The sequence below is a fragment of the Periophthalmus magnuspinnatus genome, chromosome 20 (genome assembly GCF_009829125.3).
Source record: "Periophthalmus magnuspinnatus isolate fPerMag1 chromosome 20, fPerMag1.2.pri, whole genome shotgun sequence".
NCBI classification, from domain to species: Eukaryota; Metazoa; Chordata; class Actinopteri; order Gobiiformes; family Gobiidae; genus Periophthalmus; species Periophthalmus magnuspinnatus.
This window is the reverse complement of record NC_047145.1, coordinates 1224721-1247046: the sequence shown is the minus strand read 5'-3', so window position 1 is coordinate 1247046 and position 22326 is coordinate 1224721. Positions and strand designations below refer to the sequence as shown.

The 22326-nt window shown below is 41.5% G+C and overlaps 1 protein-coding gene across 1 annotated transcript; it reads left to right on the top strand.

Moving 5' to 3' along the window:
* The first annotated feature begins 317 nt into the window (after nt 1–317).
* LOC117388636 (cyclic nucleotide-gated cation channel beta-3) lies at nt 318–22147 on the top strand. Its single transcript, XM_033986224.1, has 17 exons — nt 318–329; nt 3208–3329; nt 6800–6963; nt 7832–8146; nt 9606–9814; nt 11304–11354; nt 12641–12727; nt 13485–13549; nt 13616–13738; nt 16232–16373; nt 17068–17227; nt 17514–17611; nt 19062–19145; nt 19226–19344; nt 20958–21110; nt 21905–22055; nt 22136–22147. The coding sequence occupies exons 1-17, from the start codon at nt 318–320 to the stop codon at nt 22145–22147; spliced, it is 2067 nt and encodes a 688-aa protein (XP_033842115.1).
* Nucleotides 22148–22326: the final 179 nt, after the last annotated feature.

Below are 22326 nucleotides of genomic sequence, written 5' to 3'. Positions count from 1 at the left end.
CCATAAGCACTATATATGTGACTGTACAGAGAGGAGAGCGAGGAGGAGCAGAGAGGAGGAGCAGAGGAGCAGAGAGGAGGAACAGAGGAGCACACAGAGGAGCAGAGAGGAGGAGCAGAGGAGCACACAGAGGAGCAGAGGAGCACACAGAGGAGCAGAGAGGAGCAGCGAGGAGCAAAGAAGCAAAGGGGAGCACACCGAAAAGCAGACGAGCAGAGAGGAGGAGCAGAGGGAGCGCACTCACGGGGACGTCCGGTGAAATGCACTGACCAGTCGGGAGTTGCTCGTGACCCAAGGGCCTCGTCTCTGGTCCATCGATGGCGGCGAAGGTGAGACGGCGGTGAAGTTTGTGACGTTTTAATTCGTGAATCATAAAATTTCACAAAGTTAAACCTAAAAAAGTTGTAGGAGTGAAGACGTTTTTGCTGCTCGTCCAGGACACTTCTTCAGTTCTGGTCAGATTGGGTCAGGCTCTGTTGTTCTCTTTGTTTTCTTTGTTTGCTTTGGGTCTGAGGATGGAGTTATAGAAGGAGAATAGGTGACGTCTAAAGCCCCGTTCCTGTTCAAAGATGGATTGTCTTTCCTAACAAAAACAGCTTCTTTAACTCGTCTCAAACCGTTTCTTTTCTTTGGCTCTGACCTGTGCCTTAGTGTCTTCAGACGAGCGGACGCTGCCTCATATAACGCAGTGTCCAGCAGGAATCTGACCACAGCTGAAGAAGTGTCTCGGACGAGCAGCCAAACGTCTTCACTCTTAAACTTGACAGATTTAAGTATTCTATTTCTAAAGACGGACATGTTTTATACAAAGTGTTTTTAAAGCGACACAGAGTCAGAAAACACGACTAACTCTGACCCTTCGTCCTGTCGCTCTTCATCCAAACACTTCTCCACTTGGCCGCACTGCGTTAAATACATTTCTTGTGTGATATTTAACTAAATTTAAAGGTGCACTCTGTAACTTTTCCTAGTATAAGGTCCGTTGCTTGTTTGCTTCTATGGACATGTTTTTGTTTTGTGTGTAATGTTCCACAGTATCTCCATAAATGACCGGGCCGTGTCCACAGAGGGTTCTGTGTGTTTTTTTAAGTGTTATTAAACTCCCATCTGTTTTCTTCCGCTTATCCGGGGCGTTATTAAACTTGTTGAACAAATGTATAATTTGAAATCCCAACTGGAACATTACAGTCAAAGCAATAACATCTGCACTGAGGCAAAAAAGTGACATAGTGCACCTTTAGCTTCTGTCAACATGAGCAGCAAACACATCACTACAATGACCTTTGCACAGCAGCGCGCTAGTTAGCACGCAAAGCTAGCAAAAGTCTCTTATATTAAAATAGAAAACACAAAATAAACTCTAAAATTCAGATTAATTAAAGTAAACCCCAGATGATTGTTTTTATGTCGAATACGTCACTTGTGCTGCTGTTTTATTATTTATTGCGCCTCAGAGTTAGCGTTAGCGTTAATATTGACACACGTCTCTTTCTAAACACAGAAGTGTCTCTGCTGAAGTTTTCATTTTGTTTGTGTCGTGTTTAACATCCACCTGCAGCTCTCTGTCCACTGTCTGACCCCCTGACCCCTGACCCCTGACCCATCCACTGCCTCAGCTTTAAATTTTGATTCATTTTAGTGTAACTGGGAAAAAAACAGGTCTCCCCATTTTGAACAATCTGATATAAACCAGGACTAAACCAGGTCTGAACCAGGACTGAACCAGGACTGAACCAGGACTGAACCAGGTCTGAACCAGGACTAAACCAGGACTAAACCAGGTCTGAACCAGGACTAAACCAGGACTGAACCAGGTCTGAACCAGGACTAAACCAGGACTAAACCAGGTCTGAACCAGGACTAAACCAGGACTAAACCAGGACTAAACCAGGACTGAACCAGGACTAAACCAGGACTAAACCAGGTCTGAACCAGGACTAAACCAGGACTAAACCAGGTCTGAACCAGGTCTGAACCAGGACTGAACCAGGACTGAACCAGGACTAAACCAGGTCTGAACCAGGACTAAACCAGGACTAAACCAGGTCTGAACCAGGACTAAACCAGGACTAAACCAGGTCTGAACCAGGTCTGAACCAGGACTGAACCAGGACTGAACCAGGACTAAACCAGGTCTGAACCAGGACTAAACCAGGACTAAACCAGGTCTGAACCAGGACTAAACCAGGACTAAACCAGGTCTGAACCAGGTCTGAACCAGGACTAAACCAGGTCTGAACCAGGACTGAACCAGGACTGAACCAGGACTGAACCAGGTCTGAACCAGGACTAAACCAGGACTAAACCAGGTCTGAACGAGGACTAAACCAGGACTGAACCAGGTCTGAACCAGGACTAAACCAGGACTAAACCAGGTCTGAACCAGGACTGAACCAGGACTAAACCAGGACTGAACCAGGACTAAACCAGGTCTGAACCAGGTCTGAACCAGGACTAAACTAGGTCTGAACCAGGTCTGAACCAGGACTAAACCAGGACTAAACCAGGACTAAACCAGGTCTGAACCAGGTCTGAACCAGGACTAAACCAGGACTAAACCAGGACTAAACCAGGTCTGAACCAGGTCTGAACCAGGACTAAACTAGGTCTGAACCAGGTCTGAACCAGGACTAAACCAGGACTAAACCAGGACTAAACCAGGTCTAAACCAGGACTAAACCAGGACTAAACTAGGACTAAACCAGGACTAAACCAGGTCTGAACCAGGACTAAACTAGGTCTGAACCAGGTCTGAACCAGGACTAAACCAGGGCTAAACCAGGGCTAAACCAGGTCTGAACCAGGATTAAACCAGGACTAAACCAGGGCTAAACCAGGGCTAAACCAGGTCTGAACCAGGACTAAACCAGGACTAAACCAGGACTAAACCAGGACTAAACCAGGACTAAACATGAACTAAACCAGGACTGAACCAGGACTAAACCAGGACTAAACCAGGACTCTCTTTAGTCTTATTCCACAGGTCCCAGCCGTTCCAGGTTTGACTCAGGACTCTGTACACTTTGCAGTTCTCTCCTGTAGCTGTTGATTTCTTAAACTCATAAAGACGAGGACGAACATTCATCAAACGCTTCTTCTCCTTAAACATTCATCAAACGCTTCTCCTTAAAATGCAAATCCAGAGAGTGCTTCTGTGGCTCGTCTCCAGCTGCTCTGATGAACTTCTCTGCTGATGTGTTTGTGCAGGACGCGAAGCCGAATGGAGCCAAGACAGAGGACAAACCGGCGGGTGAGTGCGTTTTGTCTGGGACTCGAGCGCCGCCGCGGTCCGAGATGGGAGTCACGGCTCTTTTATGGGATCTGACTGAGTATAAAACGCACATCAATTATAAAGAAAAATATTTGATTTGTTTAAACATTTGTTACATTATGTCTAGGAAATGTTCAAAAGAGCCGACTCCTTCACAAACGCGATGCTCGTATGGGGGGGGGGGGGGGGGGCGTTTCCAGCTCGGCCCGAACGCTCTCTTTTTTCTCCCGAACGGCGTCGTGAGGTGCTGACGGCGCCGCGATGTTCCACACACAAAAGGAGCTGAATGGCCGTGATCAGTTTTGTGCGACGTTCAATTATTGATGCGAAGAAACAAAAGAGCCACACAAACGAACAATTATCCAACTCAGAGGCAGTTCTGGGAAACGATTCAGCTCGAACACGAACGGCTCAGTGTGTGATCGTGAATGAGACTTTTATCAAACGCGAGCGGGAGTTTGGCCACGCCCCCTCGTTCAACGTGTTTGTCCTTCATGTTTACGACTTTATACGATTTTGTAAACGCACAGAAGACATCAGATATTTGTGTCAGGTGTCTTCTGTTTGCGCCATAGACTGTTTATATAAATGGACAGAGCGAACGTGCGGCGTTACAAACAGGAAGTGATCATCGAACTCTGGCTCCAATCCACTTTCTATGTATAAACTGTGTCCTCTCTCATTTTGGTCTTAAATCGTCTCGTAGTTGCAGACGGTCATGGCCCATACGGCGTGGGTCATGTTTATTGCTGCTAAAATGAATGGACGTCGATGGGAGGTGAATGTGTGACCCTGACGTGATGGCGGACGGCGAGCGCGTTAGTCTGAAGTCACTTTAGAACACGACTTTCATCCGTGTAAGAGTACTGTTACGCTGTACAATATAGTACTCGAGTAAAAGTGCTCTTACCTCAAAATATTTTTCAAGTAGGAGTAAAAGTACGCTGTTAGAAAAGTGCTCTGAGAAGTACAGTTTTGCTTGAGTAAATGTACTTGAGTAAATGTACCTGAGTACTCCCCTCCTCTGTCTGAGCCTCGTCAGTCTGAGTCTATGAACTGTTTTTTATCATTAAGAGCGACGGGACAAATAAAAGTCTTTAGTTTTTATTTGTTCTGCCTCATTTCCATAAACGAGCTTCATAAACATCTGAACAAAGCGACTTCAAACTGAAACAAAAACACAAACTCAGGACTGTGATGTAACGATCGTCTCATAACTAAACGTGGCATTTTTATGTTTTTTGACTCAAATTAGCTGCAAAATCTCGTTCAAACTCTCAATTTCTCTAGTTTTAATGAGTCTGTGTTGAATTACGCTGGTTCATTAGCAGGAGGTTGTTTATTTCTGTTCTGACGTGTTGGAGAAATTTATACGTTTTTTTTTTATTAATTAATTTATTTTAATTAATATTTGTTTCAGGGGCGGCCCCGGCTGGAGCTGCGGCGGAGGGGTATGTGCTTTACTCTGCAAAGTTTAACACACAAACCTGCAGATTTAGGCTGAGTTCTTCTCTCAAACAGAAAAAAAATCTCTGTTCCACCTTGTGATGTCATCATGTGGTGATACAGGAAGTGCTCCACTGTGTTTTTAAACTCCACACACCTTCATTTATAGAATCATTTGGATCATTTCAGTCCTGGAGTTGTCTCTTATCTCGACTGAACTAAAGGTAAAAGGAGGAGTTAACATGAAAACTACCACTTGATGACATCACAAGGTGGAACAGAGCGTTTTGAGTTTTGTAGATGTAACAGACTAAAAATAAATGAAACAAAACACGACTCCAGGTCTGTTTTTGAGGAGGAAACAACATTAGAACATGGATTAAAGGGGTAGCTTCATGTTAATCTCGATGGTATCAGTTTCTTACAGAGGTCAGAGGTCGTCCAATCCAAACACAAACCTTCCAAACGTGACGCTCCAAACATGAATTAAACCAATCTCCCAAAGTGTAATTAATGAGATTGGCAAAATGGCCGACAGTCGACACTGAGGCCGGTGATGCCAGATCTGTGTCTCCGACGGAAGATTAACACACGACACGAACAAAGTGGATTAAAGGATTTACAGATCTGAGACCAAAGAAGCTCAGAGCCACAACAGCAGAGGTGGAGAACGAGGGGTGGAGAAGGAACGAGGGGCGGAGAAGGAACGAGGGGCAGAGAAGGAAGGAGAGGTGGAGATGTTCCTCAGTCGCCTCTGACGCTCAACAATTTTATGGATTTAACCAACAGAAAATTTGAAAATCCAACAGTGAAACAGACACTGGTCAATATTTATATAAAACGAGCAAATGGAGATGTGTCCCACAGCGCCCCCTGTGCTCAGGCCCTCCTCCTGCAGGAACAACAACAAACACAAGATCCACTCACAGACTAAATCGGGACTAGACCGGGACTAGACCGGGACTAGACCAGGACTAGACCAGGACTAAACCAGGACGAGACCAGGACTAGACCAGGACTAGACCAGGACTAGACCAGGACGATCCGGCTGCAGATGTGTCCAGGATAAACACACATCCATTTTCAGTTAAGTTCAAGTCTCTGTGGCCAAAGTGACTTCAGTTTGTTTAAAATCAGCACAAAATCTGATTAAGACAAACGTGACGAGACAGAGGAGTTTTCACACAGAGAGAACGACTCCACAGCTGAATATCAGGAATATAACAAAGTAAAACTATTAAAGTACTGTACTTAAGTATAAATCTACATATTTTATAGTGTGTGCTTTTTACTTTTACTCGAGTACATTTTTGAACAGGACTGAAAAGTAAAAGTTGAGTGTTTATTTTTAACACATTCAGAATTTGAACAAAACAAAAATATACAAATAAAAACAGAAAAAAAACAGATGGATTCAGTTGTTTCTGTTGAACAAAATTCAGCTCAAATCTTTATCAAAATCACCACATTTGAAGATTTAAAGACTCAAAATCTGTGAGAAATACTTTTACTTTTTACTGTTTACGTAATTTTTTAAACAGGTCCTTTAATACTTTTACTTAAGTAGATTTTTTTTTTTGCTCCTGTATCTGTACTTTTACTTAAGTAACAGATTTGAGTACTTCTTTCTCCTCTTTTTTTTTCCTCCTACACGTGTAATATGTGAACTGTCCACCAGGAGGCATCAGAGAAGGACAAATGTGAGGTAGTGATTCAGACCTGAGACCTTCACTCCTCAAAAACAGACCTGGATTTGTGTTTTGTTTCATTTATTATTCGTCTGTCACATATACAAAGCTCAAAATGCGACGTTCCACCTTGTGATGTCATCAAGTGGTAGTTTTCAAGTTAACAGCTCCTTTTAACTTTAGTTCAGTTGGAAATTCCAGAACTAAAACTATCCAAATGATTCTACTGAAGGTGTGCGGAGTTTAAAAACACAGTGGAGCACTTCCTGTATCACCACATGATGACATCACAAGGTGGAACAGAGTGTTTTCAGTTTGAGAAAAGAACTCAGCTTATTGTTGGTAAAAAATATGACATTTTTTATGGCTTTTGCTTTTCCTCAAACTTTTCCAGGCAAGAACCAGCTCCGCCCCCGACTCCGCCCCCCATCGTCGTGAACAGATACTCGGACGACCAGCTCCGAGCCGTCGTCAAACGCATGAGAGCGAGACTGGAGCTGTACAAGGAGAAAGCCACAGACCCGTTCGCCTCGTCTCCAGAGATCACCCCCCCCGTCAGTGAGTACCACACACTGTGTTTACGTGGACGTGGCTAACCTGTTAGCCGTCGCGTCCCAAACAGGAAGTGATCATGAGCGCACTTCCTGCTCTATCGACTCTGGCTCCAATTCACTTTCTATTAAAAAACTGTGTCCTCTCTCTGTCCCTGCTGCTTCAGACTCGTCAGTTTAGTCTTAAATGTTCGTATTAATATTAACACTTTAAACCAGGTCTAAACCAGGTCTAAACCAGGACTTAACCAGGACTAAACCAGGTCTAAACCAGGTCTAAACCAGGACTAAACCAGGACTAAACCAGGACTAAACCAGGTCTAAACCAGGTCTAAACCAGGTCTAAACCAGGTCTAATCCAGGTCTAAACCAGGACTAAACCAGGACTAAACCAGGTCTAAACCAGGACTAAACCAGGTCTAAACCAGGACTAAACCAGGTCTAAACCAGGACTAAACTAGGTCTAAACCAGGTCTAAACCAGGTCTAAACCAGGACTAAACTAGGTCTAAACCAGGTCTAAACCAGGTCTAAACCAGGACTAAACCAGGTCTAAACCAGGTCTAATCCAGGACTAAACCAGGACTAAACCAGGTCTAAACCAGGTCTAAACCAGGTCTAAACCAGGACTAAACCAGGACTAAACCAGGACTAAACCAGGTCTAAACCAGGTCTAAACCAGGACTAAACCAGGTCTAAACCAGGACTAAACCAGGACTACAGTTAGTCTAAATGAACATTCAGAATATATATTTTCAGTACATTTGTTTTCTTCTTCACTCTGGATATAATAATCTGATTTTTACATCTGCTCTAACTCCGGTAAAGTCGTTTTAAAATATCTGAACACGTCCGTGCTCCCTCTGTGCCTCTCAGCTCCTATACTGGGCAAAGAGGAGTACGCCCGGGTCATCGAGGAGCGAAAACGCCAAGCCGAGGAGGACCGCATCAAAAAGGAGGAGGCGGAGAAGAAGAAGAAAGAGGAGGCGGAGAAAAAGAAACAGGAAGCAGAGCAGAAGAAGAAGGAGGAGGAGGAGAAGAGGAAGGCAGAGGAGGCCCTGAAGGAGGTGCCCAAAGTCCCACTGAAGACCCGGGTCCAGGAGGCGTTCTGGTCCTGTGTGGACCTGGGGCTGAAGCCGGTGGAGGACATGATGGACCCGGTGCTGGGGGTGACCATCGACCCATTCACAGGTAAAACACAAACACGTTTAAGGTGACGATGGGACGAACCATTCTGCTTTTATGACACGATACCAATACCTGATCCAGCTAATGTTTCAGTATCGGTATCAGTATCGGTGCATCTCTAGTTGTAATCTAAGAATCTGTTCTTGGACTGGAGTGAGCTGTCCCTGTAAAACTGAATATGATTTGGCTCAGACTCATTACGAGACTTTTTCACAGCTGTAATTCATTATTTTGGGTTTGTGCAAAAATCAGCAGAAATAAAATCATTACAGATTAAAGTTTACGCCCTGAGATTTGATCAGTCTGATAAAAACCCCAGGATCATGTAGAGTAGGGTTAATACGAGTGGATGGAGCAGGAAGTGCGCCCGTGATCACTTCCTGTTTGTAGCGCGGCGGCTAGCAGATTAGCTACGTCCATTTATATAAACAGTCTGTGGTTTAGACAGTCATTGTAAACCTCATCATTGGCTGAAAAGAGCCTTATTTTTTTGCACATAAACACATTTCATCTGCACTATGTACTGACTCCATTTGTCTGTAATGTTCCACAGTATGGCATTAAACTTATCATTGCGTTTCATCACTTAAAGGTGTTTTATAGCCCCACTCGCACAAAAACAAGGTCACTGGGGCCGCCGCTTCCCAGATGTGACCTGTAACTTGACCTGGTGGTGTCAGGGGTGCAGCACCAAATTCTGGGGCCCGAGGTAAAAAATCATCTTGGGGGGCCCCTCATTGGGCCCTGGGTAAACGGTGCTCTTTACCCCCCCAGTCCTTTAGGCATACCCCTTTAACACCTCCATTTCACTATAAAAGGACAGGACACGCCCCTTTAACGCCTCCATTTCACCATTAAAGGACAGGACACGCCCCTTTAACGCCTCCAGTTCACTATAAAAGGACAGGACACGCCCCTTTAACACCTCCATTTCACCATTAAAGGACAGGACACGCCCCTTTAACGCCTCCAGTTCACTATAAAAGGACAGGACACGCCCCTTTAACACCTCCAGTTCACTATAAAAGGACAGGACACGCCCCCTTTATGACTCTTTCACCATTAAAGGACAGGACACGCCCCTTTTACACCTCCAGTTCACTATAAAAGGACAGGACACGCCCCTTTAACACCTCCATTTCACCATAAAAGGACAGGACACGCCCCCTTTATGACTCTTTCACCATAAAAAGGACAGGACACGCCCCCTTTATGACTATTTCACCATAAAAGGACAGGACACGCCCCTTTATGACTCTATTTCACCATAAAAGGACAGGACACGCCCCTTTATGACTCTATTTCACCATAAAAGACATCCGTACTTACTACTTAATGCCCTACTGTGGAACATTGTTTTAGTGACTTAACTCACGTCTAAGCCAACAGTCCAGCCTTGGTTTTCATTCCGGCTCTGATCAGTGTGTCTCAGATGTTTAATGAGTTGTTTTGATTCTCGCAGATCGCCGGTACATCGCGTGGCTCAGTGTAGTGACCTTGGCGTTCAACTATAACACCTGGTTCCTGACGGCTCGGCTGTGTTTCCCGTATCACGAAGACGACATGGTCAAGTACTGGTTTGCTCTGGACGTTCTGGCCGACGTCATCTACCTCACAGACAGCGTGTTGTTTCAGCCACGCACACAGTTTGTCAAAGGAGGCGACATCATAGTAAGTTTGTTTATGTAATTCCTCATTTGTCCAGTTGTTATTGAGACTGTGATTCTGAACGGCAGCTTAAAGTTTAGATTTGATAAAACGTCTCATTTATAAAACAGTCTGTAACTCTGGGTTTTCTTGCTACGTACTTAAAGTCAAACTCCACGTAAGTAGATAAATATCGGGATTTATAAAACCCTCCATACACTTACCCACCTTCCTCTCAAAGTTTACGGTCTGCAGCAAAAGTCTTCATGTGATGTGCCATAAAAGGACAGGACACGCCCCTTTATGACTCTATTTCACCATTAAAGGAGAGGACACGCCCCTTTAACGCCTCTTTCACTATAAAAAGACACGACACACCTCTTTATTCTTCAATTTCGCCATAAAATACCAGGACACGCCCCTTTAACACCTTCATTTCACCATAAAAGGACAGGACACGCCCCTTTAACACCTTCATTTCACCATAAAAGGACAGGACACGCCCCTTTATACCTTAAGTTAACCGTAAAAGGACAGGACACGCCCCTTTATACCTTAAGTTAACCGTAAAAGGACAGGACACGCCCCTTTATACCTTCATTTAACCGTAAAAGGACAGGACACGCCCCTTTAACACCTTCATTTCACCATAAAAGGACAGGACACGCCCCTTTAACACCTTCATTTCACCATAAAAGGACAGGACACGCCCCTTTATACCTTAAGTTAACCGTAAAAGGACAGGACACGCCCCTTTATACCTTAAGTTAACCGTAAAAGGACAGGACACGCCCCTTTATACCTTCATTTCACCATAAAAGGACAGGACACGCCCCTTTAACACCTTCATTTCACCATAAAAGGACAGGACACGCCCCTTTATACCTTAAGTTAACCGTAAAAGGACAGGACACGCCCCTTTATACCTTAAGTTAACCGTAAAAGGACAGGACACGCCCCTTTATACCTTAAGTTAACCGTAAAAGGACAGGACACGCCCCTTTATACCTTAAGTTAACCGTAAAAGGACAGGACACGCCCCTTTATCACCTCTTCCACCATAAAAGGACAGGACACGCCCCTTTAACACCTCCATTTCACCATAAAAGGACAGGACACGCCCCTTTAACACCTCCATTTCACAATAAAAGGACAATGCAAAATGAATTCAGAATGAGACATGACAAGAGCTAAAAATGAGCTGATAATGAGCGGGTTTGATTGACACACGGTGACAAAGAGGGAGGGGCTCAGGGAGAGACGCCGCTGTAGAAGACATTTTGGACGCGCGCTTTATACGTGAGATCCCAGATGACCTTTGACCCTTTGGTATCTTGATTTTTAAAACAAAACATATCCTGTAAAAAGAGTTTTCTTTTTTTGCTCTGTGTTTGAAGCTTCATTGATCAGAAAATGTTTGCTTTTTCCCGCTCTGTCTCCGCCCACTTCTCTCAAACTCATAAATAAACTCAGATATTTCACTACAGTTTAACTAAATCCTTTTTGATTTTAGAAAGACCGAGTTATGACCAAGAAGCACTACAGAGAGACCGAGAGATTTAAGGTGAGAAAAAAACATCTGAACGTCTCCACACTTCAGCTCCTTGTGTCTCCAGAAGAATAAAACTGTTTTTATTATGTTATGCACTTGTTTTAATTATATTTGTCTGGCCACAGGGGGCGATAGAGCCTCAGGTCTGCAGCCTTTAACAGAAGAAGAGCCACACATTTTGTCTTGTATTCTGGTGCATTTTATGTGTAATATTTACTGCAAAACTATAATTATTCTTTCTGATTTTATGCAGGGATTTGCTCAGACGAACACTAAAAACATAAAAATAGAATGAATCCTCTTTGGTCTGATACAAACACTGTCAAATACAAACTTAAAACCTAAAAATGTTCTCCCAAACTTTTTTTCCTCAACCAAAGTGCGAAGAAGAACCGCTCTAGAGGCTTTAATGAGCTGAATGTGGCTCTTTGGAGAGGGGCTGCAGACCCCGGCTCTGGACACGCTCAGAAAACTCAAATCTCACTGACTTTTTATGTATTTTAATAGATTATTTATGTTTATATTTAATAGATTATTTATGTATATATTCTGTTATAACTGTTAATGTTTTTTTATTCTAACTGGTTGTTTTAATATCTACATTTCTCTTGTAATTATAAATGTTCTGAATGGAAAGCACTTTGTAATGAGCATTATGAAAAGTACTACTACTACGACTTCTACTACGACTACTACTACTACGACTACTACTACTACTGCTACTACTACTACTACTACTACTACTACTACTACGACTACTACTACTACTACTACTACTGCTACTACTACTACTACTACTACTGCTACTACTACTACTACGACTACTACTACTACTGCTACTACTACTGCTACTACTACGACTACGACTACTACTACTACTACTACTACTACTACGACTACTACTACTACTACTGCTACTACTGCTACTACAACTACGACTACTACTACGACTACAACTACGACTACTACTACTACTGCTACTACTACTACTACGACTACGACTACTACTACGACTACTACTATGACTACAACTACGACTACTACTACTACTGCTACTACTACTACTACGACTACGACTACTACTACGACTACTACTATGACTACGACTACGACGACTACGGCTACGACTTCTACTACTACTACTACGACGACTACTACTACAACTACTACTACGACTTCTACTACTACTACTACTACGACTACTACTACTACTACATTAATCCCTCTCAAAATGACCCCACACAGAGTTGGGTCATAGTTGTGGCTTTGATTCTTGTTTCTGGTCTTTTCTCTCTCAGATGGACATGATTTCCCTCTTACCCTTTGACCTTTTGTACTACCAGTTTGGCTTCAAATCCATTTTCAGATTCAACCGTCTTCTGAAAGTAAGTTTTATACAAATTCACTGCTAAAGTTTTCATCGTGTTTTAGGGATGACACTGAAACGTTTGAGGTCAACCCACGTTCTGGACGTGATATGATTTTTACAGACTCTGAGCTAAAACATCTCAAAATATTTAAACTTTTCTTTACACAAAGTTGTTCAGTTGTTTTTTTAATAATAAACAACAGTTACACAACACAATAAGATCTCTGTGTAGTGCATGGACTGTGTTTTAAGGAAATAAGAACCATTTTATGTCATTACACTATCAGTTATTGTGGAAATTATCTGTAAAATTATATTAAAACACACAAGAAAACTGTAAACAAACGCTCCCAGTGCTGACAGAGTGACCCCGAGCCATGAGGTAGCGACACTTAAACACTGTCAGGTCAGTCTGGCTGGACATTTGGGCTTTTCAGCTCAGAGAGATCACACCTTTACACCTTTATATTAGTGTTTGACGACAGGTAAAGATGATCAAACAGTAAACACGTGAAATAAAACAGCAGACATGTGAATTACCTGTAGTCTTCCTTCCTTTTATCACTTCTTGCAGTGCATCTCGGACAACGGAAAACAACACATGATACTAACATTTCTACTATAGTTAATATCGAAATAACGACAGATTCTTAAAGCCGAAGCATCGATATCGACATCAGAACAGAACAAACTGCTTCCCCGTCGTATTTTACTACATAATCAAAATAATAATCAAACATTTGGCCGTAGTAATGATCCGTTTTCTTCTCAAGGCAGAGTCGTTCTTTGAGTTCAGTGATCGTTTGGAGAGTATCATGGCTAAAGCTTACATCTGGAGGTACGTCTTTGAAAAATACTTGATTGTAAAAGTTATTTCCGGTGTAAATAAATGTGTTCTTCTCAGAGTGATCCGCACCATCGGGTACCTCCTGTTCATGCTCCATCTGAACGCCTGCATCTACTACGTGGCCTCAGATTATCAGGGCATTGGAAAGACCAAGTGGGTTTATTCTGGACAGGGCAGTGCGTAAGTAAATATATATACACTATATATACACACAGCATGTTTTTCCTTCTTTAAATACAGTTATAATTATGAGTGATGAGAGAAAGGTTCATTGTTATTTATAAAACTGGGCACAGGATTCATTTAGAGTCAGTTTAATCCACCATTTTGTCGTCTGGGTTTGTCCTCGTCGAGAAGTAAAACGGATGGAACAGGGACGTCCAAATGTTTAATTGGCCGGTACAACAGGGACAGAAGGACCTGATTTATCTGTTATTATTGTTCATATGTCGAGTTATGGACGCAATAGTGAAATAAAAACCCCAGGATCATGTAGAGGGTTAATACGAACATTTAAGACCAGAATGAGTCTGAAGCAGCAGAGACAGAGAGAGGACACAGATTTTCAACAAAAAAAAACCCTTAAATAACTAAAATAAAATAAAATAAATAAGTAATTATATATAAAAAAATTAAAAAAAAAAAAACCCTCAAAATATAAAAAAAACAATCCAAAATAGCTGAAAAAACAAACTAAAATAACTCAAAGTAACAAAAAAAGAAAGAAAATAAACAAAAAACAATCCAAATAACAAAAATAAAAACTCAAAATGACTAAAAATAAATTAAAATTAAAAAATAAACTCAAAATAATAATAAAAAAACTGAACCCCAGGATCATGTAGAGGGTTAATATGAACATTTAAGACCAAAATGAGTCTGAAGCAGCAGAGACAGAGAGAGGAGACAGTTTTCAACAACAAAAAAACCCTTAAATAACAAAAATTTAAAAAAAATAATTATTTAAAAAAATTACAAAAAAAACTCAAAATATAAAAAAACAACCCAAAATAACTAAAAAACAAACTAAAATAACTCAAAGTACCAAAAAAAAAGAAAATAAACAAAAAAAATCAAAATAACAAAAATAAAAACTAATAATAAAAAAAAATAAATAAATAAATAAACTTAAAATAATAATAGTTAAAAAAAGAACCCCAGGATCATGAAGAGGGTTAATACGAACATTTAAGACCAAAATGAGTCTGACAGCAGTAGGTACCGCGAGGGGGCACAGATTTTCCATAGAAAGTGAATTGAAGCCAGAGTCGCTGAAACGCGGTGGCTAGCAGGTTGGCTATGTGCGTTTGTATTTACAGTCTATGGGTGGTACTTATAGAAGTTACTGAAATAAGGGGGTTAGGAGCTGGGGGGAGACATCCAGACACAGTATTTGTAAACATAACGTGGCGATGGCGTCCTCTGTGTGACTGTGTTGTGCCGCCGCAGTTACCTCAGCTGTTTCCTCTATGCGGAGAAGTCGCTCCTGATGATCGCGGAGCTGCCCGTCCCTGACTCCATGTTCGGGCAGATCTTTCACATGGTTAACTACCTTTTTGGGGCTTTCTTTCTGTCCATCATTCTGGGGCAGGTAGTTTGAGTGTCGTGTCGTGTTGTGTCGTGTTGTGTCGTGTTGTGTCGTGCTGCGTCGTCGGCTTGTGTCCGTGGGTGTGTTTTGTGAGCAGAACGGCAGAGATGTGGAGATGATGTGTTTTTATTTACGCAGGGAGAGGACAGTGAGACGCTCCTGTTTATGGGCGTCTGGTTCAAATACAGAAAAATGCACATACTGTAAACTTCAGACTATTTAACGCACCTGAATATAAGCCACACCTGCGGAAATTGAAAAGAAAATCTGTTTTGTACATATATACGCAGGTTACAAAAGTCGTAACATGAGATATTTAAACAGAAAGACAGAACACGGAAGGTTTTTCTGAGTTTTAATTTAAGACAGGCTTTTTTTTTTTCAAACTGTGTCTGAAAATCGGCAGCGACGGGATGAACACACCTGCAGGTTTAGAAAATAAAACAGCACCAACCCCGGCCGTCTGCTTTTATTTCCTCTGAAGTTTTGTCGTCTTTTTACACTAAGTTCTTCTCGCTGCCGCCTCCAATGTCGCACCATCGACGTGACAAAATCTGACAGGACAAAATGTACTTTAAGAGTAAAAAGTAAAAGTATTTCACACAAGTGTTGTTCATTTATTAAAGTGTAAATGCAGTGATATTGATTTAAAATTATTATCTTAACTTTTCTTCTGAATTTTGTGTTTTTATTTTTGTTTTGTTCAAAGTCAAACCTTGAATTCTTAAACTTTAGTCAGGATGTTTCCACGAACATGGTAAAAATAACTCCTCAGATCATATGAAAAGTGCATTTACTTTTCAATCCAGTTCAAAAATGTAGTGTAGAGTAGAAAGTACAGATACTGCTCTCAAATGTAGTGAAGTAAAAGTAAAAAGTACACACTGTAAAACTGACTTATGTAACTTTTATGTCACAAGAACCAAACTGGATGATCCTGTGTTTATGCCACTGGAACATCACTCAAACCCAGACCTAGTCAGTTCCCCCTTCCCCCCGCCTCTAACAGCCCCGCCTCTAACAGCCCCGCCTCTAACAGCCCCGCCTCTAACAGCCCCGCCTCTAACAGCCCCGCCTCTCCTCAGGTATCTGCGCTGTTACTACTACGCCGTGCGCAGCCTCATCAACATCGGGGGTCTAAACGAGCCCCACACCGTCTTTGAGATCGCCTTTCAGATGACAAACTTTTTCACTGGAGTGTTTGTGTTCTCCAGTTTACTCGGACAGGTAAACGACGGCGCGGCGTCCGGAGCGCGAGCTCCAACGACATCCTTAGTGTTGAGATTTCCCAAAGGTCGTCCTCAGTCTCTGTAGCTCGTTTAGCTCAGTTTTGTGGCAGAGTAAAGCTTCAGTGACTGGATTTGATTAACTGAAGGTCCCATATTAAGTTAAATCAACTTTTTTTGAAAACCTCATCATGTTTTGGCCTCAAACACATTTTTATAGCCGTGTTTTTAAAGTGTTTATTCAACCTGATCCATTCTACAAAAAGTGACACCCAATTCACTCAATACAAGCGTTTTCTTTGTGGTTAAAGATCTTAATATGGGACCTTTAAAATGTTTTTTATTGTAAATGGATAAATAAACAAGTGCTGGTGTTGTCATAAAAAAGTGACAGAAATATGTGTGTGTGTGTATATATATATATATGTATATATATATATATATATATATATATATATATATATATATATATATATATATATATATATATATATATATATATGACAATAATTTAATTTATAAAAATTGCACTTTAATTCTAATGTAAAAAAAAGTTAAAAATGATTCAGTCTTAGAAGCCGTTTAATTTATAATTTACACCGCCCTGAACACATCACCCTGAACACCACCAGCACTCGCCGATACAAAGCGTGACTTAAACATCTGTTGTGTTTTTGTTCTTCTGTGTGTCTCAGATGAGGGACGTCATTTGCGCTGCCACCGCTGGACAGACGTATTTCAGAACCTCTATGGACAACACTGTGGCGTACATGGTGACCAACCGCATCCCCTCAATGGTCCAGAACAGAGTCCGCACATGGTACACCTACACCTGGGACGCACAGGGCATGCTGGGTAAGGAGGAGTGATCTGCAGTAGAAGTAAAGAAGTTAAGTAAATTATTAATCAAGATCGAGATTCAGTTATTTCTACTGGTCAGTGATCAGTTTTTTTGTTTGTTTTTTACGCTTATGCAATGTCCTTGTCAAATAAATAAACCAAAAAATGTTTAAGAGTCAAAATAAAGTAAATCCGACAAAGCGTTTATGATACATTCTGTTGTCATGTGGCTCAGCTCTAACGCCTCCTCTGTTTGACTCTTCACTTGTTGAATTGATTTTGTGGCTGATCTGATTTTCAGACGAGTCGGAGCTGCTGGATAAGATGCCTCTGGTGATGAGGACGGCCATCGCTGTGGACATCAACCTGGAAACGTTCAAAAAGATCGACCTCTTTAAGGTAAAACTCTGAGGTAAAACACCTCAACCAAATCAAACAGAGGTTACTAATAAAACGTCGAGTTATGTCTTCTGTTTGTATATTAAATGTAGAAGAAGAAGTAAAAATAAAGAAAAAAACATCACATTTGAGGGTGTGTATATAATGTGGTGATCTATTTTTCATAATTACACATTTATTTTGTTCCTGTCGTGACTAAAGTCGAGGGATATGAGTTTTTTAAGCAGCAGGTAGAACACTGGACCTACTGCAGACCTCGGGGGCGGGGTCTTCTGCTGACCCCGCCCTCTGGAACGCCCTGCCCAAACACATCAGAGTCTCAGCCACGCCCACATCTTCAAAAAAGCCACAAAACTCAACTGTTCAAAACTGCCTTCAAAAAACTGTGTCTTGTTTTGTCTTGAACTGTGTGAAGCGACAAGTGTCATAAAAAACACCATACAAGTGTTATGTCGTCTGCTGCTGCTTCTTCTGCTACGTCTGCTTCTTCGTCTGCTTCTTCTACCACTTCTGCTGTTGCTTCCTCTTCTTCTGCTGCTTCTTCTTCTTCCTCCTCCTCTTCTGCTGCTTCCGTTGCTGCTTTTTCTGCTACTTCAGCTTTTTCAGCTGCTTTTTCTTCTGCTGCCTCTTCCTCTCTTCTTCCTCTTCTTCTGCTGCTGCTTCTTATTTTGCTACTGCTGCCTCTTCTTCTCCTCTTCCTCTTCTTCTTTTTATTTATTATGTTATTCAGTATGTTTCCTCGTTTGTTTCCTCATATGTTTCCTCATTGTTTCCTCGTCGTTTCCTTGTCGTTTCCTCATATGTTTCCTCATATTTTTCCTCATATGTTTCCTCGTCGTTTCCTTGTCGTTTCCTCGTCGTTTCCTTATATGTTTCCTCATGTTTCCTCGTCGTTTCCTCATGTTTCCTCATCGTTTCCTTATATGTTTCCTCGTCGTTTCCTCATATGTTTCCTCATGTTTCCTCGTCGTTTCCTCATATGTTTCCTCATCGTTTCCTCATATGTTTCCTCATGTTTCCTCGTCGTTTCCTCATATGTTTCCTCATGTTTCCTCGTCGTTTCCTCATGTTTCCTCATCGTTTCCTTATATGTTTCCTCGTCGTTTCCTCATATGTTTCCTCATGTTTCCTCGTCGTTTCCTCATATGTTTCCTCATCGTTTCCTCATATGTTTCCTCATGTTTCCTCGTCGTTTCCTCATATGTTTCCTCATGTTTCCTCGTCGTTTCCTCATATGTTTCCTCGTCGTTTCCTCATATGTTTCCTCATGTTTCCTCGTTGTTTCCTCATATGTTTCCTCATCGTTTCCTCGTTGTTTCCTCATATGTTTCCTCATATGTTTCCTCGTTGTTTCCTCATATGTTTCCTCATATGTTTCCTCGTCGTTTCCTTGTCCTTTCCTTTTTGTTTCCTCGTCGTTTCCTCATATGTTTCCTCATCGTTTCCTCAGGGCTGTGATCAGCAGATGTTGGTGGACATGTTGCTGAGGCTCAAGTCTATTATCTATTTACCCGGCGACTTCGTGGTCAAAAAAGTGAGTGAAACGACAGTAAAGCTCCATAAACTCTTAAACTTGAATCGTTTTGAGTTTCTCTCTCGATCCTGTGTTTCCAGGGCGACATCGGTAAAGAGATGTACATCATAAAGAGCGGAGCGGTGCAGGTGGTGGGAGGACCCGACAACAGCATCGTGTTTGTGACTCTGAAGGCCGGATGTGTGTTTGGAGAGATCAGGTCTGAATCATTAACACTTTGACCTTTGACCTGCAAAACGCTCAGTGTTTAAAGGTCAAATATCACACAAACTGACTCGTGTAGCTTTAATCCATGTTCTAATGCTGTTTACTCCTCAAAAACAGACCTGGAGTTGTGTTTTGTTTCATTTATTATTCGTCTGTTACATCTCCAAAGCTCAAAATGCGACGTTCCACCTTGTGATGTCATCAAGTGATAGTTTTCAAGTTGAACAGCTCCTTTTACCTTTAGTTCAGTCGAGATAAGAGACAACTCCAGGACTGAAATGATCCAAATGATTCTATAAATGAAGGTGTGTGGAGTTTAAAAACACAGTGGAGCACTTCCTGTATCACCACATGATGACATCACAAGGTGGAACAGAGTGTTTTCTGCAGGTTTGTGTGTTAAACATGTGAGAATGAAACAAAAACTCAACTCCAGGTCTGTTTATGACGAGGAAACGACATCAGAACACACAACAGCTCAGGTGGTAGTTTATCCACAGGTTGGGGGTGCGATTCCAGCTCCGATAGATGGATATTGTCGTTGTGTCCTTGGGCAAGACACTTCACTTGATGTAAAGAGCTTTGAGTGACTTGAAGTGCGACGCTATGAACAGTTTCACACTCACACTGTTTAAATTAAGTGTGTTGTTTTTAAAGTTGTTTTTAAAGCCCAAACACGGGCAGTTTTCAGATTCCAGAGTGTGATGATGTCATACTCCCAGATGGGGGCGCAAGGGACAGTTTTCCCTCTTGATTAGTAGTAATATTGTATTTTGCCATGAAATATCCAAAAAGTAAATCCACAAATGTTGATTTCATTTCTATCAGAGTGAAATAAAAACCCCAGGATCATGTAGAGGGTTAATACGAACATTTAAGACCAGAATGAGTCTGAGACAGCGAAAGGAGACAGTTAAAAAAAAACAAAAAATAAACAAAAAAAACAACCAAACCTCAGAATAACTTCAAAAAAAAAAAAAAAAAAAAAAAAAACTCAAAATAACAAAAGAATTAAGAAAATAAACAAAAATAAATAAATCTAAACAACAAAAAAATTATAATAAAATAACCCAAAAACTAAAAATAACAAAAAAATAATAAGAACAACAAACAAAAAGCCCTAAAAAAACAAACAAACAAAATAAACAAAACAAAAAAATAACTCAATAAATAAATAAATGAAAAGAAAATTAAATAAACTCAAAATAACTTAAAAAAACAAAAAAAAAGAACCCCAGGATCATGTAGAGCGGGTTAATATGAACATTTAAGAGCAAAATGACGAGTTTGAAGGAGCAGTTACAGAGAGAGGACACAGTTACAGTTTATCAATAGAAAGTGAATTGGAGCCAGAGTCGATGGAACAGGAAGTGCACATATGATCACTTCCTGTTTGGAACGCAGCGGCTAGCAGGTTAGCTATGTGCATTTACATAAACAGGCTATGATTGTAACACAAATCTGCCTTTTAACGATGTTCCTTTTTGTCTGGCTCCATCTGTATTAAAAATTATTGATCGATTGAATATGTTGATCTGAAACACAACTTCTTACAAACTCGCCTCCGTAGACCTGATTTTTGTAACGCTGCGCCCGTCTCCACAGTCTACTGCAGTCGTCCAAAGATGGAGGAAACCGGCGAACCGCGAATGTGAAAGCGTACGGCTTCGCTAACCTCTTTGTGCTGGAGAAGAAAGACCTGTTTGACATTCTGGTCCATTATCCAGAGTCGCAGAAAGTCCTGGCCCGGAAAGGAAGGTGAGCGACTCAGAGATGTAGACAAATTGTTTTTTATGTAAAAGTACTACGACTACTTTTACTACGACTACATTGACCCGGGGCTAGAACTTGTACAATCTCCAAAATATTCGTCAGTGTAGATGCCCAAGTTTCCCTAGCAACAGCTAAACTTTAAAGCTCCTCTATTACACAAAACTGACACTTTTGAGCGATGTATTAGGCCGGAGTGCTGTTTTTGTGTCTCTGAGCAAGACACTTCTCACCGATAAGCTGGATACTATGAGATCTCGTCGTAGTGACACCACAACTATGTAATACGTGGAAACATAAACATATTTATCTGGTTTATGTTCAATTACAGGTGTTATTACTGCATTCTGATGTGAGTGGGGGTCGCCTTTCCACAGATCTGACCTGTAACTTGGCTCTTTTGGTGTTACCTGCTTGTCTCATCCTATTAAAATTCAAATTAATTAAATAAATAAAGACTACACAATTGTTTTTAAATGTAGAATACTTCAGTTTCTGTTACGCTTCAGCATTAGCATTAGAGTTAGCATCGAGGCACAAACACGTCTCTTTCTAAACGCTAATCCACTGCCTCATCTTTAAATATTCATTTCATTTTTTATTCATATTCATTTTAACATGATGTCGTGAAAACCTCATAGGGAGAGGAAGTGGTGACGCTAACGGTGAGCTAGAGGGCGCTGTTGTGCGGAGATTGGATCCTCCAACCAGTACGACGACGACCCACCGCGCGTATAACTTCTCTGATAAGTTGAACAGCTCACACATTCTGTTTTATCTAGAAAACTGATGAAGGCGAAGGGTCCGGCTGCAGCGAAAGTCGAGGAGGAGAAGAAGAAAGGGCTGGCGCTGTTTGGCCCGAAGCCGCAGACGCCAAAACTGCTGCGCGCTTTCGGTGGAACCATCAACAGATCCACCGTAGACAAACTGAAGGTACTGCCCCGTCCTCTGATTTTAAAGCGTCCGGAAAGTCGCTCGAGCTAACGGTCACTTTTGTTTATTTCTATTTCCAGGCGAACACGTGAAGAGACGTCGTGTACACGTTTAAAACTCATTATCTGCTCGTTTTTGGATGATTTTGGATCTAAATTCAAGCCGCGATACAATAACCAAACCCAAACGTCACACAGTACGACCACAGACTGTTTATATAAATGGACATAGCTAACCTGCTAGCCGCTACGTTCCAAACAGGAAGTGGCTC

Bases quoted from the DNA above. Each gene is read 5' to 3' on its own strand.
- LOC117388636 (XM_033986224.1), top strand. The intron at 11,355-12,640 runs GTGAGAAAAAAA...TTTCTCTCTCAG, and splicing joins GAGAGACCGAGAGATTTAAG to ATGGACATGATTTCCCTCTT. The intron at 16,374-17,067 runs GTAAACGACGGC...TGTGTGTCTCAG, and splicing joins TCTCCAGTTTACTCGGACAG to ATGAGGGACGTCATTTGCGC.